Source organism: Taeniopygia guttata, chromosome 13 (genome assembly GCF_048771995.1).
Source record: "Taeniopygia guttata chromosome 13, bTaeGut7.mat, whole genome shotgun sequence".
Classification (NCBI taxonomy): Eukaryota; Metazoa; Chordata; class Aves; order Passeriformes; family Estrildidae; genus Taeniopygia; species Taeniopygia guttata.
This window is the reverse complement of record NC_133038.1, coordinates 16,721,951-16,741,914: the sequence shown is the minus strand read 5'-3', so window position 1 is coordinate 16,741,914 and position 19,964 is coordinate 16,721,951. Positions and strand designations below refer to the sequence as shown.

General features: G+C 53.8%; 1 protein-coding gene across 6 annotated transcripts in view; it reads right to left on the bottom strand.

Annotated features, from left to right (window-relative positions):
• Nucleotides 1–270: 270 nt before the first annotated feature.
• The window catches only part of SIL1 (SIL1 nucleotide exchange factor), a 98,257-nt gene continuing 78,563 nt past the window's right edge, over nucleotides 271–19,964 (bottom strand). For all 6 annotated transcript variants that reach the window (XM_030283959.4, XM_030283955.4, XM_030283954.4 and 3 more), the window contains 3 exons: nucleotides 5,043–5,139; nucleotides 2,440–2,604; nucleotides 271–727 (listed from right to left, as the gene is read on the bottom strand). In XM_030283959.4, coding sequence (XP_030139819.4) covers nucleotides 377–727; nucleotides 2,440–2,604; nucleotides 5,043–5,139 — 613 coding nt within the window. In that variant the 3' untranslated portion in view covers nucleotides 271–376. The remainder of the gene's footprint in view (nucleotides 728–2,439; nucleotides 2,605–5,042; nucleotides 5,140–19,964) is intronic.

The window sequence follows — 19,964 nt, the reverse complement described above, 5'->3', positions numbered from 1 at the left end:
CCCTGCAAGGGCTGGGGGATGGAAGGGACCAGCTGGGCTCTGCCAGGCCTGGAGGAAGTGCAGGGATTCAAACATCCCCTCCTGGGAGTGACACAAGCACAGCCCCCACAGGGACACCGCTTGTTCCCTTTCTGCAACTCCCAAATTCCCCAGCTGAGCCCCCAGCTTGTTCCCTCCACTGTGCTCCTCCACTCTTCCAGCAGTATGCCATGAAAACAAGACATTCCCCACAGCCCAATATATTTTAATAACAACGTTGGCACACAGTGCTGAGATCTCGCTTAGTCCAGCATTTTATTCCAAAGTGTGCCTGCACCAGTGCCACCCAAACTTGCTGTCACCCTGAGTTCCCTGGAATTGGACAGAACCCCCAGTTTCACCTCAGTTCCTGGATGATGGTGTTTACAGAGCCCAGGAGCTCCCCGAAGTAGCCGTCCTTGTCGCCTTCCCTCTGCTCCTCGGCCGCCAGCTCCTCGTACTCGCTGCGCAGGAGGCTGAGGGCGGAGCCCAGGGCGGGGTCCCCCCGGTAGTGCTCCCTGCAGAAGGCCACCAGGACCCCCACCAGCTTGAGGACCTTCTCGCGGGTGTCGTGCTCGGGCATGGCCAGCAGGTTGGGCACCAGGGCACACCAGCCCTGCTCCACCACCGCCGGCACCAGCCTGACCTGCTGGTACTGCTGGATCTTCTCCTCCATCTGCTCTCCGTGCTGGGAGTCCTCAAGCAGCATCTGTGGAAGTGGTGGAACACAGATTAATGTCCCTGTCAGAGAGGAACTGCTCCCAGGAGGTGACACAGTAGAGGAGGATGCATGTCCTGTACCACCTGCCGTGGACGGGGACTTGCCACAGCAGACCAGACCGAGGTTGTGTCCTGGCTCCCTGGCCACAGGGGCTGTTTGTCCACCCTGGAAAATCCCCAGGGACTGGGGGTTTCTGTGTCACACAACCTGAGAGGGGACTCAGGGGCAGGAAGCTCAGCAGGACTTGTAGTCTTTGGCCTGAAGCTTTTTCCTGCTGACAGGTGCCTTTAGCACCTAATGAACATCATCCTCCCAGAGATGGGGATCTCAGTCTCCTCCAGCCACAGCCAGACCTTCCCCTCCCAGCCTGGTCCAGAAAACCCCAGTACTGAAATTCTGCAGAGGGCTGGATCTCTTACAGCGAGACAGACCAGCCCAGAGGGGCATGGGGGCCAGGGGGAGGAAGGGAAACTCCCCCCATCATCCTGTGAGCCCTTTGGGGCTCAGGTGGCAGAGAGGCTGTTGATAGCATGAAATTTCCAGACAGGGACAAGGAAGGACAACACCAGGGAGACCTCCCCGCTCCTGGTCCTCTTGAGAGCTGCCTGCTGAAGTGCAGGCAGGATTCGGGGTGAAAAGGAAGGAATGTGGCAGGAGGAGCTGTTCAGAGCACCAGTGACTCGCTCAATTTTGCACTGAGAGCTGCCAGGGTGCTTTATGATTCCAAACCAATCCATCTGACAGTCACCCAGCCCATCCCAAACCTGCCACCTCAGCTCAGAGCAACACCTCAGCACCCAGGGTACAGCATTCCCAATCCAAAGAACAGCTAAAAATTGTTGTTTTAACAGAAACCCGAGAATCTGCCAGGCTGTGCCTGCCCCAGACCCACGGAGGTAAGAACAGATGGGGCTGCTGGAGGGGAGAGCTGGGAAATGGGCAGCAGGATCAAATGAGAATAGTTTGAGTCAGAATGCCCTTGTCTGCTCTTTTCCCATGGAGCTGACAGGGTCATGTTAGAGGTAGCACCTGATAAGATTTCAGACCTGCTAAAATAATTTGCACCTTTACAAAGTCTCCTGGAAAATAACTGATTTAACAGAGAGGTGCTGCTCTGCCGTGCCTGCAACCCAGGTATTAGAGCAGCCATAATCCGCAGGGCAAATTGGCCATAAACTGAGCCAGAGTGGATTTAATTCCCATTCTCTGGAGTCAGGGAAATGCACAGACTGAACAACAAGCCATGGCAAGGAAAGACAGGCTTTAAACTGACACTTAGAGCAGTAATCCAGGGTATTTGAAAATAAAACATGGAACGTGGCAGGCTGGGCTCCAGCAAGGGATGTGCAGCAGGCAAAGGTCTCTCTGGCAGGCAGGGACACAGCAGAGCTGGCCTGTCCCTTGGCCTTGGCTGGACACCACAGCCCAGGGCCAGCATTCCCTACTCATGTCCTCACTGTCCTGCTGTTCAGACATCCTCGGGAGGAAATGTGGCAGTGACTTGAAGGCAAACAAAGGTTTCCGCTCCTCTGGGTTCCCCCAGGCACTCATGTAGTGTTGGCCAAGGGGCTGAAGGGGACTCATCCCCACTGATGCTGGGCTGGCTTCTCCTCATCCTCATCCTGTGAGGCTGTTGAGGCCTGGCTGGGTTTGGGGGTGAAGGTGGGGAGTGCCTGGCCAGGTGCCACCCCAGCTCTCACCTTCTCCATGATGAGGTCGTAGAGCAGTGTCACCACACGGACATGGAGGGGCTCCATCCCCTTCTGCCGGAAGAGGCTCCTGAGCACCTGGAGGCCACCCAGCTTGAGGAACTGCTGCTGGGCATAGGGGAAGTGCCTCAGCATGGAGGACAAAGCGAAGAGAGCCTGGTGGAGAGAGAGGGCAATCAGCATGGTGGCCATGGCCTCCCCATGTAGCACAGCCCCTCTTGATGGCACCCCATGGGGACATTCACGCTCCAGCCCACCTGCGCAGAGCTCCATGGAAAATGCATCCCAGCCTCTCCTTGCTGAGGGACATCTCCAGCAGTCCTGTTTGCAATCCCAATCCTCCCCAGCACTGCAAGGCTGCCAAATCTTGGGTACTTCCATCCAAGCAGTTATCTAGGCTGTCATTGTGGCCTGTGGCCAGCCCCTGACAGACCCACCCATCACTCCTCCCTGTTCACCCCCACAAGGCACAGAGTCCGGCCATGGGATGGGGTGAGGAGTGTCCAGCGCCGCTGGCAGAGCCTCATCCCTACGAGGTGATTTGGATGCCAGGGGTGATGTCCCCACACCCCCACAGTGTGAGGACAAGGCCATGATGTCCCCCAGCCCGGCCCAGGCCCTGTCAGGGTGCAGCCCCGCGCACAGCCAGAGCCCAGCGCCGCGGTGCCCCGAGCCCAGGTCGGTGCTGTGAGGGGACAGCTCGGGCCAGCCCAGCACTGCGGTGCCTCAGGGGCTGTGAGGGGCAGCTCGGGGCCGGCCCAGGTCGGTGCTGTGAGGGGCAGCTCGGGGCCAGCCCAGCACCGCAGTACCCCGAGCCCAGGTCGGTGCTGTGAGGGGCAGCTCGGGGCCAGCCCAGCACAACAGTGCCCCATGAAGGGGCAGCTCGGGGCCGGCCCAGCACCGCGGTGCCTCATGAGGGGGCAGCTCGGGGCCAGCCCAGCGCCGCGGTGCCTCAGGTGCTGTGAGGGGCAGCTCGGGCCGGCCCCACGCCGCTGTCCCAGGTGCTGTGAGGGGCAGCTCGGGGCCGGCCCAGGTCGGTGCTGTGAGGGGCAGCTCGGGGCCAGCCCAGCACTGTGGTGCCTCAGGTGCTGTGAGGGGCAGCTCGGGGCCGGCCCAGGTCGGTGCTGTGAGGGGCAGCTCGGGCCCGCCCCACGCCGCTGTCCCAGGTGCTGTGAGGGGCAGCTCGGGGCCCGCCCCGCGCCGCTGTCCCAGGTGCTGTGAGGGGCAGCTCGGGCCCGCCCCACGCCGCTGTCCCAGACCGGCTCTGCAGCGCGGGCACGGCCGGGGCAGCGCCCTGGGGCCGGGCCCGCCGCCTGATCCGAGCTGACAGCCGCGTCTCCCCGCTCCCCTTCGCTTCTATTTTCCATTTTCCGCCTTGCTGCTGGTGAATTTGCGGTGCTGCTGTCTCCCTTTTGAACGGTGGGCCAGAGGAAATGCACTCTTGGCCTCGCTGCCGTGCAGGGCTATGAGCAGCGCGGTGGAAAAACCACCGGAGCGGGAGCCCGGGGCTGCTGCCCTGTGAGGAACGGGCCGGGGCACAGCCCGGCCTTGGGAACCTGTCTGAGACACAGGACACTGCACACAGCACGGGAACTGCGAACTAACACCTCTGTCCTCCTGGAAAAGAGGCTTCAACCCCTGGAGGGTCCCTTACAGCTGTGTGTGAACGTGGACAATACTGAGCCCACCCCTCTCATTTCTGCCAGCACCATGCACTCAGGTCACTGGAAAGAGCTCCTCTGGTTCACAGCAATGTGTGCGAGCCTGGCATGCCCAGCCATCCCTCCCCACTCCAAAAGGAGCTCTGGGCTGAGCCACAGGCGCTCCTGGAAGGAGTTTCTGAGCATGGATCAGCCCGTGGGATCTCCTCACCTCCATGGCCAAATGCAATGGGATTCCACAGCTTTCTCCTGTGCCTTTCACTTGCTGGAGGACTCTTACCAGGGTTAAAGGGAACATATTTTAGGGAGCTCATTACAGGTGAAAGGAAGAGCCAGTGGTCCCCCCACCCTGCTGGACCCCTCATGCAGGAGGCCCCTGTGGAAAACAGGGCTGGAGTTTTGGGAGCAGCCAGGTGGTGTTCCAGAGGTGGCATCACACACTAAAGTGAAGGTAATGGGATCTCATGCTCCAGGGAATACAACAGGGAGGGAGGGAGGGGGTGAAGAAGCCCCCAGCCCGATGGACAGCGCTGCACATTTGGCTTGGGGCTCTCGGTGCTGCTCCTTGCTCCAAAGCCTCTGCCAAAGGCAGGACACGGGGCTGGCTGCAGCAATTAGTTCCTCCAAACGTCAGCTCCCGTGTTTGTCAGCCTGTGATGGCTCTGCTGCCGTGGGGACCCTCGCCTGTGCCCCCCAGGATCTGTGGCACCGTGCTGTCCCTGCAGGCTGGCAGAGCCACTGCTGGCACTGGGGGGACACCCACAGCCAGGGGAGTGCACCGGTGCTGCTGAGGTGCCCTGGTACCCAGAGCCCCCCTTCTGCACCCCTGGGAGTGAAGCCCACCCAGCCTGGGCGGCAGCAGGCGTCCCACACCCTCCAGATGTCCTGAGGGTGTTTACACGGAGCTCAGCACAAACCCAGCTTTGCTCTTACCTTCTTCCTGACGGCCAGGGGCTGTTCTGTGGCCAGGATAACCAGGAGCTTCTGCAGGGCACCCCCCTCAATGGCTTCGATCTGCACTTTGGGGTTGCTGCAGGGATGAAAGCAAAAGGCAGGTCACCAACAGAGTGGGGCAGGGCAAGCTGGGAGACACCCTGGTCTGGCTTGTACCAGCACTGGGGTGGCAGCAGGACCAGGGCAGGGCCTGTCCCCTGTGCTGGCCCTGCTGAGGCCCCTGAGGGCTGTGCCCAGTTCTGGCCCCTCATGGCCAGAAGGACACTGAGGGGCTGGAGCGTGTCCAGGGCAGGGAACGGAGCTGGGAAGGGGCTGGAGCCCCCGGAGAGGCTGAGGGAGCTGGGAAGGGGCTCAGCCTGGAGAAAAGGAGGCTCAGGGGGGACCTTGTGGCTCTGCACAGCTCCTGACAGGAGGGGACAGCCGGGGGGTCGGGCTCTGCCCCAGGGAACAGGGACAGGAGGAGAGGGAACGGCCTCAGGCTGGGCCAGGGCAGCTCAGGGTGGGCAGCAGCAGGAATTTCCCCATGGAAAGGGGGCTCAGGGATTGGGAGGAGCTGCTCAGGGAGGTTTGGAGTGCCCATCCCTGGAGGTGTCCAAGGAAGGGCTGGAAGGGGCACTGAGTGCTCTGGGCTGGGGACAAGGTGGGAATCAGGCACAGCTTGGACTTGATGGTCTGGGAGGGATTTTCCAACTTCATTGGTTCTATTTAATTCTATTTCCACCCCACAGTGGACATGAACAAGAGTCAATACAGCCTGATCCCAAAACAAAATCCCCCAGCTCTCACCAATGTTGGCTCATGGCTATGGAGAAGGTACAAACCCTGCAGCCATTTCAAACACACCTGAAATGAAGGCAGCAGCACACTCCCCATCCCACCTGGCATCCTCTAGCAAGGAGCCCTCTCCTGTGGCTCCCTGGTTCCGTGAATCCTCTCACTCCACATCACATCCACTCCTGAACAGCCTTCATATTCCAGTTCTTGCTTCCCTCTCCTCACTTGCTGTGAGTGTGCTGATCACCCACACACCTCTCACAACAAGAGCTCCTCTCCAAGAACTACTGTGGATAATTCCACCCTCCTGCCTGCCAGGACAGGGTGAAACCTCAGGTCAGGATGTCAGCAGCTGCCCGGGACAGACAGACACACACACAGACCATCCACGTGGACACGTTGCAAGCCCACTTCTAACGCATCCTGGAAGGTGGTGGAGCCATCAGACCCTCCAGGCTCCCTCCTTGGCAGGGTGTCACAGTCAGGGCACAGTGTGCCAGCCACAGTCTGATCCCTGATCCCAGCCTTTGCTGGGCTCTGCAGCAGCAGTGGCACCGAGCCAGATGAAGGTCATGGCCCTGCTGGAGCACCAGCAGCTCCTGCAGCGGCTGCAGCAGCCACGGCCCAGCCCCTCCGTGAAATTAGAGACACAGAGGCAGGCGGGGTCATAAGGAAACAAAACCAGAGACAAATGGAGCTGGGCAAGGAGCAGCTTGGCATTAAAACCATTGCTCAGAGCAAATCTAGTGTGGGACTTCCCAGCTGGCAATGCCTGACTTCCCAGGCTGACCTCAGGGCAGGAAAAGGGCCTTTGCTGAAAGGCACCTTTGATTTCTCCCTCCTCACCCGCTTGCTGCGGCAGGCATCAGGCACAGCTATGGCACAGGCACTCTGTGGGGGCATCTGTGACCTACCCAGACAGGCCAGGAGGGAGAAAGAACAAACCCAGGAGCTCCAAGATCCTCCTGCAGATGAGATTTTTGCAGCACAATTCTCAGACCCCCATGTACCAGCCCTGCAGCATCCCTGGAAGCAAACCAGCTTCTGCAGTGCCTGGGTCAGGTGGGACCTGACACATCCACCATGAGGAGTCCATCCCCAACTCCCCCATGCCAGGAGGTGCAGAAGGGTGTCCTCCTGCAAAACCAGGATGTGATTTTCCACCCCAATGCATTGTGCAATGATCCTTCGATGGCATCTCTGAATGGGCTGGGCACTGATTTGGGGAGTCAACAGAGGCAAACAGCACAAGCCCTAAAACTTCAGCTGTCCCCAGGCCACTCCTGAGCCCAAAGCCATTTCCCTCAGCCCACAGCTGGGGCTCTCATTCAGCTCCAGCCAAACCTGCAGCCACAGCCTTGACCCCAACAGCACGTGGTCCAAAAATCTGATCCCATTTCATGTGCAAGTCTCTCTGGGCTCACGTGCAAGTCCCTCTGGACAATGGAGACTAGACAAGTGCAGAAGCAGCTTGCAGGAAGGCACTTTGCTGAGTAGAAATGCACTGAAAGGACAATCCCTTGGGCTGGAGACCTCCTGGTGCCATTCAAGGAGAACAGCATATTTGGGATATCCAAGCTCTTTTGTCACATCTCTCTAAAATAAATAATAAAAACTCTTACAGCAAGAGACACAACTGAGAAATTGGTATGCCTTTAATACTTGGCTGGTCACCTGGAGGATTTGATCTAATTAAAATCTCTGAACCATGGAGCTTTTGCCAAGGAGCAGCTGCGGAGGTGAGGGAGCCTTCCTGGCTGGTGGGTGTGCCGCTCACTTCTCAGTGCTCCTGTTGCTCTGCCTCTGCTATCAATGGTCCTGGCTTCAAACTAACAAAAAAGCTTGTTTGAAGGTTTGGAAAACTCAGCAGAGACCTGTACAAATTATACTGTCAAGCCCAGGGAAAAGCATCCTGAACAAAATAAACACAATGAGACAGACTGTGGAGCGCTCACATGGGAAATTCAGCCGTGCTAATCTGTTAATGGAGACAGGATGGTGGCATCTGCAACAAAATTCACTGAAATGGGAGTCTGAGGCTGGGCCAGGGCTGGGCCAGCCTATGGTGACATCCCATAATACTGCAGTGATGGCACAGGTTTGGGTGTGCTGCACTGATGAGATTAACCAACCCCTATCCCGGGTGAGGAACAGCCACAGGCTGCAGGAATTCAACACAAGCCCCTCTAGATGTGGCCCTCGCTGCACATCTGAGCTCCTCCCGGCCATGCTGCCCACATTCTGTGCATTTTCACTCCTGGCAGTTCCCACTTTGCAGACAAAGGGGTTTTTCAAGAGTACTCTCTGCTAAGAGAAATTCTCGTTCCACTCCTCCTAGGACGACCCCAAGTGCACAAATTTAGGAGAGACTTCTCAAAGTTTTTGCAGACTGCACATGCAATGGGTGTGGGAAGACTGAAAAGCAGCAACACAGCCCTGAGGCGACAGCAGCTCTGGAGTTAGGTGGGAACTTACAATAAGGCAGCAAAATTAGATTTAAATTAAAAAAAAAAAAAAAAGCAAGCCAAGTGGTGCAGAGGGACCCAGGGACTTGGAGGCACAGAGCAGGGCAGACAGGCAAATGCCCTCATCTCTACTGCTCTGACAAGGACACACACAGAATATTTATTTCATGGCCGGTTTGTTGCAGAAACTGCATGAGACCTTGGGAAAGAATGGGTGACCTCCTCCTCTCCTGGGCATCCTGCTGAAGCCAGGTGGGGAAGGAGCAAGCAGGGGTGTGGAAGGGAGTGGGATGGAGGGGCTGCCCCCGGCTGGGTGCTGGCACAGGCTCCCCCTGCCCTGGCATCGCCCCAGGCACAGGGAGCTGAGCTGGGATGAAAGGCCCGGTGCTGGTGGAAGGCATGATAATCACCGGGCTAGACAGAGCTTAATGGGTCTCTTTTCTGCTCAGAACCAGGCTCTGCGGTGCCGCCTGGGAAATCAAAGCTGGGGATCAAAGTCTGTAAGGCTGTGAAAAAGCCTAAAAAATTTAGTGTAGTCTATTTAGCTTGCGCTGTAACCTGAGGATCAGAAACAGGCAGCAAGGCAGCATTGCTTACCTTGCCCTCCCCCTCTTTCCCTTCCCCTCTCTGCTTTTCAGTCAGAAATCTGTTAATGGAGAAAACAAGAGTGAAACCAACAGGACTGAAATGTGCCTTGCCTGGCTCCTGGGGCTCTCAAACCCTCACACCTGGGTCACAGTTTGACAGGCAATGGAAAAGGCCATTTCCGTGAGCCCTGAAAACAAAGCAACACAACCAGGGTCACACTTGAAAAGGCCGGTGACTTCTCCATCCTTCTCAGTGTTTGGAGGATTTCTGACAGCTCTTGTAAGCACAGTCATGTTAAAATTATTTGACAAATAATAGATAGAGAGATAAACCAGATCATTACAGTGTCAGTAATTCCATCCTGAACTAAAGCTGTAAATCTGAGACTGAACAAGGGCAGAAAAGAGAGGCAGGGTGATCAGCAGCTCGTTAATATTTCCATGACTGAATTTCAGATTGCAGGTTTAAGAATAAAAAAAAATAAAAGAATTAAAACAATTCAAGTGAGAAGCGACACAGAAGGAGAACACGGCTTCCTTCTGCATTCCAGGCTCTGGCTATGAACTATCCCTGTGGGAAATGACCATGGAGCAGCTGCAGTGAGCCAGATGGCTCTGAATCCATGACTTCCCAGGTATCCACATCTCCTTCCAAACTTCCTAGCTTCCTTCCTAAGAGGAGGATAACTGGGACAACTCTGTATCAACAGCCTTACAGCCTCCTTGCCCTCCAAAATGACCCCCTGGCTCTGCCAGTAAATGACACTTAAGCACAGGGTGGTGAATCCCTTACAAAATGCACATTTAACTGACGCTTTCCACAGTCCCAAGCTATGGAAAAGGACATTTGCATGCACAATATGAGATCCAGGATAATAAAATTACCCCAATGCCACCAAGACTGCCTGTGACTATCGGAGGGAGAAGGAGGAGGGATGAGGCACAGTCACCCCAGGGGCCACATGCAACAGAACTGGCCTAAAAATCCTCTTCTCCAAGAACCAGCTCAGACCTGAGTTTATCACAGACAAAGGCATTCAGAGATACAACTTAAGGAGATTAAAAACCACCCAGAAAAATGGAGCCCTAAGTCGTTACACCGATCAAAATACAGCAGAGAAGAAAGCAGGGGTGAGGGGGGAAAACCTGACAAAAGGAAAACTAGGTTTCAATAGGCAACACAATACAACAATTTCATATGAAAGATGTGAAGCATGAAAGAGATGTTAGATGTTCAAAACCCGAGAATATAGGAGAGATATAAAAAAATCCCCAAGAAGATGAAAATCTCCACTTCAATGCAATGCTGCCTTCTCACTTTCTGCCGAGCCAGGCGCTGCCGCCGTGGTGGAGGAGCAGCAGCGTCCCTGGGAGAGCACCACGGCTGCTGTGACATCCTGGATTACAGGGACACAGCACGGCCTGTAATGAGCAATTAGGTTATGGAGTATTTGTTGCTAAGAGGAGAACAGAACTGCAGAGAAGAAATAGGAACTGAGTACGTGGCTCTGTGATTCTGATGGGCTGATGTGATACTCAAAGCTGGGAGCATGAATCATCCCAGAGATGCAGGAACAGCATGGCAGGGACCTGGGAAAAGCTGGGGGAACCTTGGCTTGGCTTCCAAGCACATATCTGTGTCCCAGGCAAGAGAGGGGTGAGCTTCTCCCCCCAGCATCCCCTCTGAAAGCAAGAGGGCTCCCTGGGAGCAGAGTGACATTGGGTTTGACTGGGAGCCCGGCACACCGTGGAAGTGGGAATTACCTTGTGCGAGCTCCGGGCCCTTTGCAGTCACTGTGCTGAGCTGGAAGTGCAGAGCTTGGTGTGGGCAGGAGCCACTGGGAGCCCTGGACCCACTGGAAGCCTGGCAGGGAGGAGACCCAGCTCACCTGAGCCCAGGCAGGGTAAGTTATGTGTTTAGAACAGGAAAAAATCTGAGGAGCTGTGATACCCCAACACAGCATAACAGATGGATAATTAGATTTATACAAAGAGCTGTAAAAGAAAGTAATTAAATAAAAATACAGAATAACAAATCTGCTGCAGTAAGACACCTTGCAGGGCTGCAGAAAGCCCCTGCAGCTGGGACCCAGCATTCCAGGTGTGGGATGCAGGAGCTGGGGCACTTGTGTGAGTCAGCAAAATCAAGGGGTTGCCCAAAGCACAGAGAAAGCAATGGGAACACAGGAACTGAGTTGAGTCCCCTCCTCTTCCTCCCCTCTCTAGGGAGCAGATTAGACTGAATACCAACTCTGGCAGTAAAACCTCAGGTGCCAGAACAAAACCAATCACACCAGATTGTTCTACTGAGCACACACAAACAACAAACTGACTGGCTCTATTTATAGCCGTAGGAAAAAATGGTCCCACAAAACCAGATAGGAGATCACAGACAGCCCCAAAGCAAGGCCAGGCAGGAATCTCACTGCCCCAGCAGGAGTGAGGCCTCCAAGGACACCCCCAGAGCCCTTCTCTTCTCCAACCCTTGGCTTTGCCAGCTCTGAGCTGTATTTCAGTGCCAGCATGAACCCCTGGCTCCAAGGACAGCAGTGCCTTCCCTGACCCTCACTGGGCTGCTCCAGGGGGAATTTGCACCAGGGCAAGGAGCAGAGGCAGCTTCAAGAGCCTGAGCTCACAGCTCAGCTTCTATGGGTTTAATCAACACTCCACAGACTATTTTATAAAAATAAATTTTAAAATAGATAAAAAGCAAAGCTTTGGGGATTTTAACGACGATTTCCTAACCCTAACCCCAACCCCATGTCAACACCATCAAGGTTAGTCTGTTCTGATGGTGAGGGATGGGCTGTGCAGGGCACTCTGAGGGTTTGTCACCCCTCTGTGACACAAGGGCTGGACTAAGTGACTCGTGTCCCACCTGCAGTGGTCACAGGAGTAGCATGAGCCCTCTCATGGTGAATGATTGATCCTTTCACATAGGTACAGGCAAGTGCTCCACAGTGCATGGAGAAAGGCAACCCAGGAAATCCCCCCAGTGCTCAACAACCCAAACTGATGCTTTGTTTCTGAGGGTAAATCAACATTATGACTCTGTGTGCCACACTTAACAAAACACTCCCCATGGATTCCTGAGAGCCTGATATTTACTGTAGGTCAGACAGGGATTGGTGCTGGGGGATGGGCTATGTTTCATCAGAGGCTACATTAATAAAAATGAGGAGATGCTCTCCAAGTGTGAGCAGAAGTCTCATTTATTTATGTGCCATTTTAGCCAGAGCCCTCAAAAATTGTGTTGATTTCTTTTTTAAAAAATCCCAACACAGCAAGAAACAAGAACAATAGTGCAGGATTAATACCACGGCCTCGAGCTCATCCCATGTTTTTCATCACAGAGCCTTTAAAGCACCCCTTGATTTATAGATGGGGAGACTGAAGTGCTCCCAGGAGCGTTGGCAGCCGCCTCAGGGTGTGAGTGTGAGTGTTGGCTCCTGCCTCCCTGCTCCTCCTCTTCCTCACATCCCTGTTCTCCGCACGCCTCCACCCTCCCGGCTCCAGATCTGGAGTGCTCCAGGATGGTGGCAGAGCAGCCAAGGTCCTTCCCAGCCCTTTGCTGCTGCAGGACCCCCGACAAGCCCCTCAGACCCCGCCGTGGGACAGCTTTGCACACAATTCTCCCCCCGAGCGTGCTGAATCACTCTGGGCATCATTCCAGGCACACCAAATCTCTCGGATATTTCAACCAAACCTGTTCACACGCCTTAGGTGAGATGAAAACACTGCAAAAAGCTGTCTGAAAGCACCACACGGGCCTCGCTCGGAACGCTCCTGCTCTGCGGTGCCGATGTGACACATCCCACTAATCATCCCCAGAGATGCTAAAGGGGGCCCGAGGCTGAACCCTTCCATTGTTACCCGCTTTATTTGTTTGCTTGCTCATTTGAGCTGATTTTTCTTTAAGACAAGTGCTAATAATATCAAAAACCCGAGGAAGCCTTTGCCTGGCGCGTTCCTGCTGGGAATGCCAGCGGAGCGCAGGCACTCCGCAGCTCTTCCCGAGCCACCGAGCGAAGTGTGAGAACAGGCATTTCACTCCTCTCCCCTGCAGCAGCAGCTCGGCGCAGCTCTGTCCTATTTTAACCCTGCCATCTGCTCAGCTCCTGCCGTCCCCGGGCAGCTCCCACCGCCCCGCAGCAGCCCGGGTACCACGGCGGCACGGAGGGATGCTGCTGAACACCCATCCATCCCCTCGCGGCTCCCGAGCCTCATCCCGCTCCTTGGCAGGCCAGGCAAGATGCTGGACCCACCCCACCGCCGTGTCACCCTGGCTCTTGCCGGTCCCAGCGGGTTTAATGGTGCTATTAGAATCGTTTTAGTCGATAAAAGTAGGTTTGTTTCACTGAGTCATGACTCAGTACCAAGACTTTGCTCCATTTACAAAAGCAAATCACCATCTTGCAAATGCCAAGCATAGATTTCAGCTCCAAAAGTGAAGCCTGGGGAATGTTTCCAGCCAGAGGGAAAATAGAAAACTGCATCCGCAAAAGCTAGGAAACCTTTTTTTTCATTTATCTTGTTTTGATAAACAGAGAGGATATCCTGTGGAATACCAGCTCCTGAAGAAACCTGATTAACTCCTTCTACATCAAGTGACTTAATTATGGATTAATAGAGGGGAGAGCAACAGTAGGAGATGCCACGGGACCAGGGACTGCAACATAACCCACAGATAATTCCAGCCAGTTCCCAGGTGGGAAGCCCTCGAGGAAAACTTGGGAGCTACAGAAAGCACCAGCAATTCTTTCTGCTTTCTGATTCATCCCTACTCACCCACCCACATGCCACGGCAGAGGAGGCTGTAACTGCTACATTTAGGATGACATTTAAAAATCAAGGTTGTGCTGCTGATGGTCATTAAAAATCCCACAGCGTTCTTCAGAAACAAGTGGGTACTCACATCAGTGTTCCTGCCAAGTATCAACACAGCAGTCATTCTTTCTAGCAGCTTCAGTTAAAAGATAAAAGAAAATTGTGCCCACCTATAATTACTGTTATTACTCTTGCTGTTGGATTTTAAACATTCACTATATACCTTTACATTTCCTAAATACAAATGAAGAAGAAAACACTTCCCCAAACCTTTCCAAGTGTCAGATTAATCTCTTTTAACATCAGACAGCTACAATTAAGACATCCAGCCCATAAAAGCTGCCTGGGCTCCCTCAGTAACATGTCGTGACCTGTGGTCTGCATGTCCCTGGAGACCCTGTGTCTGTTTTTCCATGGGACTTGCCCTGGTTAACCCAGAGAGGCAAATCCACTGCCCAGAGCTTTAGGGTCACTCTAAAGGGGGCTGCATCTGTTCTGAAAAGCATCTGAGGAATTCAAATTCAGCAGCAGCGAGCCGAAAAGATGATTTGTCTAGTGGGAGATGGGGTGGCCTTTGACTCCTGCCTTAGCTGGAATGATTTGCCAGCTGGAGGATTCCCTGTCCCTGGCTGGATAGCCAGCTCAGGTGGACACTCCTGTAGGAGCACTGAAGCTGGGTGACACAGATCCCATCTTCTGAGAGAAGGTGAAGGAAACACCTACAAATGACTGAATCAAGCTCTCAAAGAGCCAAAATGATGAAGGTAGTTAGTAAAATACAGGAATAACTCAAAGGATTCATATGCAAGTGTAAGAAACAAGGCCATGGCAGGTACCAGAGCAGAACTGGGTGCTCAGGAAGAGTGGGAGAAGGGAGAGAAGCACTTCCAGAAGGGAAGATTCTGCACAAAAGATGCAGTGGAATAAGATAATTATGCAGGAGGAAGAGAATGTCAGCAGCGTGCCCTACATCACTGATGGATGGAGAGAGCAGATACCTTGACAAAGAAATCCAACGTGCTAATTAAGATTTAATGACCCTGAAGGCAAAGACAAAAAGCCCTCCTTTGCCACAGTGGAGGAGAGAGTGGACAGAAAGCCTCAGCCTGGCAAGGGAAGGGTTAGGAAAAGGCCAAAGATCGTGAGATGAACAACATCTCTGCAAGGGGGAGCATCCAGGCAGGTTGTGCCAGGCAGGAGAGAAGGGCAGAAGAAAGCTCCGAGAGCTGAGCGTGGTTGTGGAAGCTGAGCTGCCTGCTCCAGGAACAGCTTGAAGGTGAAGGAGGAAGCGGGTTCAATTCATTCCACACTCTGGAACTGTGGAAAGACATACGCCAGGCAAATGTGAGTTGTGATGATCACTTCCCACTGCTAGACTCCGCTAGGAGAGGACGGGGAGGTGACACAACCAGGAGTTCACACATGTGCTGCGAAGGCGCAGGAGGAGCCAGGGCTTGCCAGTAATTGCCGGGGTGTAAAAGCCAGGCTGACTGCAGCCTCGTAAACAAATCTGGCTGTGCCTCCCCATGGCTCTGCTGCCACGGGGTCTGCCAGGGCCAGAGGGCACACCACGGCGTCTGCCAGCCCTGTGGGGACCTGGTGCTGCCTCTGCCTTCAGAAGCTCCAGGAAACCACTGCAGAAATCACTGGTCCTGCACCAATTCCCAGATGAATGTCTGTGACTCCATGTCACAGGGAGCAGCCTGTGCTGAGCTGGGGCAGAGCATGTCCATCAGCAGGACTCAGACTGAGCCCAGGGAGGTGGCCACGGCCTCCAGCTGACCACACAAACCGTGCAGGAGGGGGCTGAGAAGCCACCTGCTGTGTGATGAGTGAGGAGATGAGTGCCTCCTGCTCCTCTGGCCAGCCCCTGGCGTGGGACACGCTGGCCTCTTCCCAAGCCGAGCTGCCGCTGCCTCCCGATGACAACATCCAGGACTGATTTGTGGCAGTGACATCAGCGCCCACAAACATCCTGCCTGCTCCTGCCCCTGCTCACACCCTGCCCTTCCTGCTCCCCAGCAGCAAGGACACCGACACAGCTCCTCACCCTCCCTCACGCTGGGCTGGCTCCCACCTCGCCCCACGGCTGATGGCACCAGAGGCACCAGCACAGCACGGTGACACCTTCCCCACACTGGCAATACAGAGTCCAGGTCACAGGAGTTGTGGGTGATGTCTGGAAATCATCACCCCATGGAGAACAGCCATCACACTGACCTACCTCCTTCCCATTCTCTGTCTATTGTGCAAATGCAAGAAAAAATCCTCTGCTTGATCCCAGTCAGCCATTTTTAAATTCCACAGTGGACAGCAGCTATTCTGTGGGTTCACCTCTGCTCTGGAGATAGAGGTGGAGTGGAGAATGGAATGCTCTGAGGAAACCTCAGAACCCCTTCCACTGCCTAGAGGGCTCCAGGAGAACTGGAGAGGGACTTTGGACGAGGGCCTCGAGTCATAGGACAAGGGGAATGGGTTCATATGACAGGGGCAGGGTTAGATGGGATATTGGGAAGAAAATGAGAACCTTCTGCCCAGAGAAGCTGTGGCTAGCCCTGGATCCCTCAAAGTGTCCCAGGCCAGGCTGGACACTGGGGCTTGGAGCAGGCTGGGTTAGTGGAAGGTGTCCCTGCTGTGGCAGGGGGTGGAATGGGATGGGCTTCAGGGTCCCTTCTGACCCAAACCATTCTGGGATTCTGGGATTCTCCTCTCCCAGGAGGCTGACTGCACAGAGGAGCTGAGACAGATCAGTTCTCATGTTGGGAAGCAGGACTTGGGCAGGCTTGGTTTAAGTCCATCTTGCAGAACCATTATGTTCAGTTCCAATTCCCTCTCTTTTCTGTGTGTTCACTGTGAATTCCCCAAATGCAGCACAATCTTTCAGCATTCCTGCCATGGGATGAATCTGGGCACATTCCCAGGCCTCACTCACTGCTCCCTGTTTATGTCCTTCATGCTGTGCTCTGACAGCCCATGCCACAGGATGCCTTGGACAATCTGGGCCACACATTTATGGCCATGGACCTCTGTGTTTCACAGCACAAATTTGGGAATCCACAGCTGACCATGGACACATCACTCATTCTTGAAATGTAGGCCACAAAGCTACTTTAGTTCTGCTTTTGCTTGTAAATCAAGGGCTTACATATGTAATTGGCCCAACCTTAAGAGCAAACAACAGCAGTGGTAGCACTGTGCCAGCAATTATTCATGCCTGTAATAAACGGCTGTAAAATTGAATGCCAGCCTTTAAAAACCTGGCTCCTCACTGCACAAACAACAAAAACTCATTTGCAGGGCTTGGCCAGGGGAGTTTTTAATTTGGGAAGAGAGATTGAGGTGGGTGAGGATTTATTTTTTCTCTTTTCATTCTCTAAGAACACCACTCATGCCCACGTTTAGGTCACGGATTACCCTGGCTACATTCCAGAACTGTGGAATAAACCCAGCGAGAGGGGACAAATATGCTCTCTGCATCCCAAGAGTAGAGCCCTGGGAGCAAGCACAGCTGATCCCCATCCCCTGGCACGTGGGAACAGTGAATTGTTTGCAGCCCTTCCTGCCTCCATGCTGAGCCAGCAGCGAGCCCACAGATGAGCCACCATCCCTGGGGATGACACAGCCACTGGCCCTCCAGCTCCAGGCAAACCCCTGTGCTGTGTTCCATGCCAGGACAGCGATGCTGAGCCTTGCACAGGTCCTACCAGTTAACAAGAGCATCCTGGCTGATAAATCACTCCTCAGGGTCGAGCAGCAAACATCCCTCTGCCTCCTGTGCCCTCTTTAACCAACCATGGCTGCCACGCAGCGCTCCTGGGCTTGAGGGGCAAAGGTGTGCTGAGATCATTCCTTCTGCTGTGCACATTTCTCACCCACAACACCAGAGCAATCCCTATAAAACTCTTCTAGCACATGGCTGAAAATCTCCTGGGTGGTGCTGAGCAACAGCACCAGAGGAACAAGTAGGAACTGACCCCTGCTTCTGCAAATGACAGAAGCAGGGACCTTCCACACTGCACTCCCCAAGATTAGAAGGTCTGAGGCACTGACAGACTTCCTTACTAGGGAATCAACCGTTTTACATCCTCCTTTGGCATTTCTGGTTGGCTTCCTCCTGCTTTAAGCAGTGGCAGAGCACAAATTGTAGGGACGGCTGTGCTCCAGGACGGCTTTGATGAATGGAGATGAGAGATCTCTGAAGGCTGCTCTTAGAATATATGGTTTATTGGGGATGGTGAAAGGTCTTGCTTGGAGCTGCCAGGCCTGAGGTGATGGGGGAGAGGAGAGACAAAGGGAAGAGAGGATGCTCTAGGAGAGGGGGGAAGTTCTAAGAGGGGGGAAGATCCAAGAGGGGGGAGTTCCAACAGAGCGTCTGGCCCCTCGGAGACCCCTTGTCAGGGGGCTTCAAGGTGGGTTGGAACAGGACTTGTGCTAATGGGGTTACAGACACTTGATGTTTCAGGGGAGGGTTACAGGTGTGGGGTGAACCATACATTTTGGGGGTTGAGATGGAACAGTTCGATTGACTTTTGGACCTATCTGTAGGTGAGGGTATTGTCCAGCCAGCAGGGGGGATTGTTTTCATCCTGGCTGTACTATTGTAAATCTTTTGCCAGGCAATTATATTTATCCATCCTTTCCAACACGAATGGAAGAGCTCTGTGAGGACTGCTCTCCCTCCCTCGCCAGAAATCCCCTCTAACTACCAAGTTTTAGTGTCTTCTGAAGGAAGCCGCATTCACCACAGCTCAGAAGGGACCTTTTGGCCTAATCCCCACTAGAAAAACTGCCAAAGTGATCCTCCCATCACACAATTAGCAGCCGCGGAGACTTGGCTGCAGCGCTGCTATGACAACAGGATCGGGAGCCTCGCTGAGGGTCTCATGGAGAGGGATAACGGCAGTCAGGGCTCAGGAGGAGCAGGAATCGATGGGAGCTGCTGATGGCAGCGGTGATGCTGCACCGGGACAGGTACTCGGGAGCCCCGGAGCCCGACCCCATCGTCACGGCGAGTACAACTCCTGAGGACAGGCAGATTCCTGGGGAGTAGAGATGAATATTCATAAAGGAGCTCAGTTTGGGAGAGGAAATGAATCAAGTGTGACAAATGCCGCCTATTAGGAAAAGAGGGTGGCGTCTATTTTTAGTGGAGTTAAGCAAACATTAAAGCTCACTCTCTAAGAACTCCAAATAATACCACTCCCTGCTCTGCCTCCCCATCGGCAGATAAGAATTTAGCAGCACGTTCCCACCAGCCAAAACCCGCTCGCCTCAACAGAACTTTTCCGATTTAGCCCCCGTGAGTGTTTTATAAAAATACAAGTTTTAATCTCTCATCTGCATAGGAAGATGTAACGGCTTCCACCAGGATTTATTTTTTCCCCTCCCTTCTCCAGCATCATAAGGCTTGAAGGAACCTTTTTAAGACGGAAGAAAACGCTGCATTGAAATCTCCTAAAAGAGCACTCACGCGGAGCTGTAATCACTTCAGATGCACAGAATTATCAGGAGGAGAAAATTCATCTCACTTAGAATCAAGCCCCAATTTGAAGCAGAAAGGAAGAGGCTTGGTTTGCCACCGTGCCAAGCACTCAGACTTTTCACTGAAGTCAAAGAAGCTACAGCTGCTCTGAGCCATTGAAAATCATGCCCAGAATCTCTAGTGAAACTGGTTTGCAGAGATGGCAGCAGGCTGATAAGGATGTTGACTATTCCAAATAGGCCCATGTTATTTTATATTTTTAGAGATACTTAGTCTGCCTATTATTATTATTAAGCAGAGGTGGAGTATTTACAGCCCTTTTCTAGAAATCTGTACAAATGCTGCTTTTCAGCAGGCTCCTCTGTTCTTCTGGCGAATGTTCCTTCTTTTACTTTTTCAGGCTTATAAATGTCCAATTACGGAAGACAACAATGAGAGACTAGTGCCTAACAAAAATACCACCATGCCCACAAAGCTACTTGAGAGGCCTTCATCCCATGGGATGCTTGCTCCCCAGCCAGGATTATGACCAGAGCATTTGAAGAGCAGTAGGACAAGGGTGGTCCTAACAGTGAGCACTTAGAAGACCCCTGGGTGGGGTGGGGCATGAGCCAGGGGTGAAGGGACCCTTGGCACAAACTCTCCAGGCTCAGTCCAGGCTCTGCTGGCTCCTCCATGCACCAAGGGCCAACTCTTCAAGGCAAATGCCCAAACTCCTCCACATGCAACACCACGTGGCCTCTGTCACCTCTCCTGAGAGCATCAA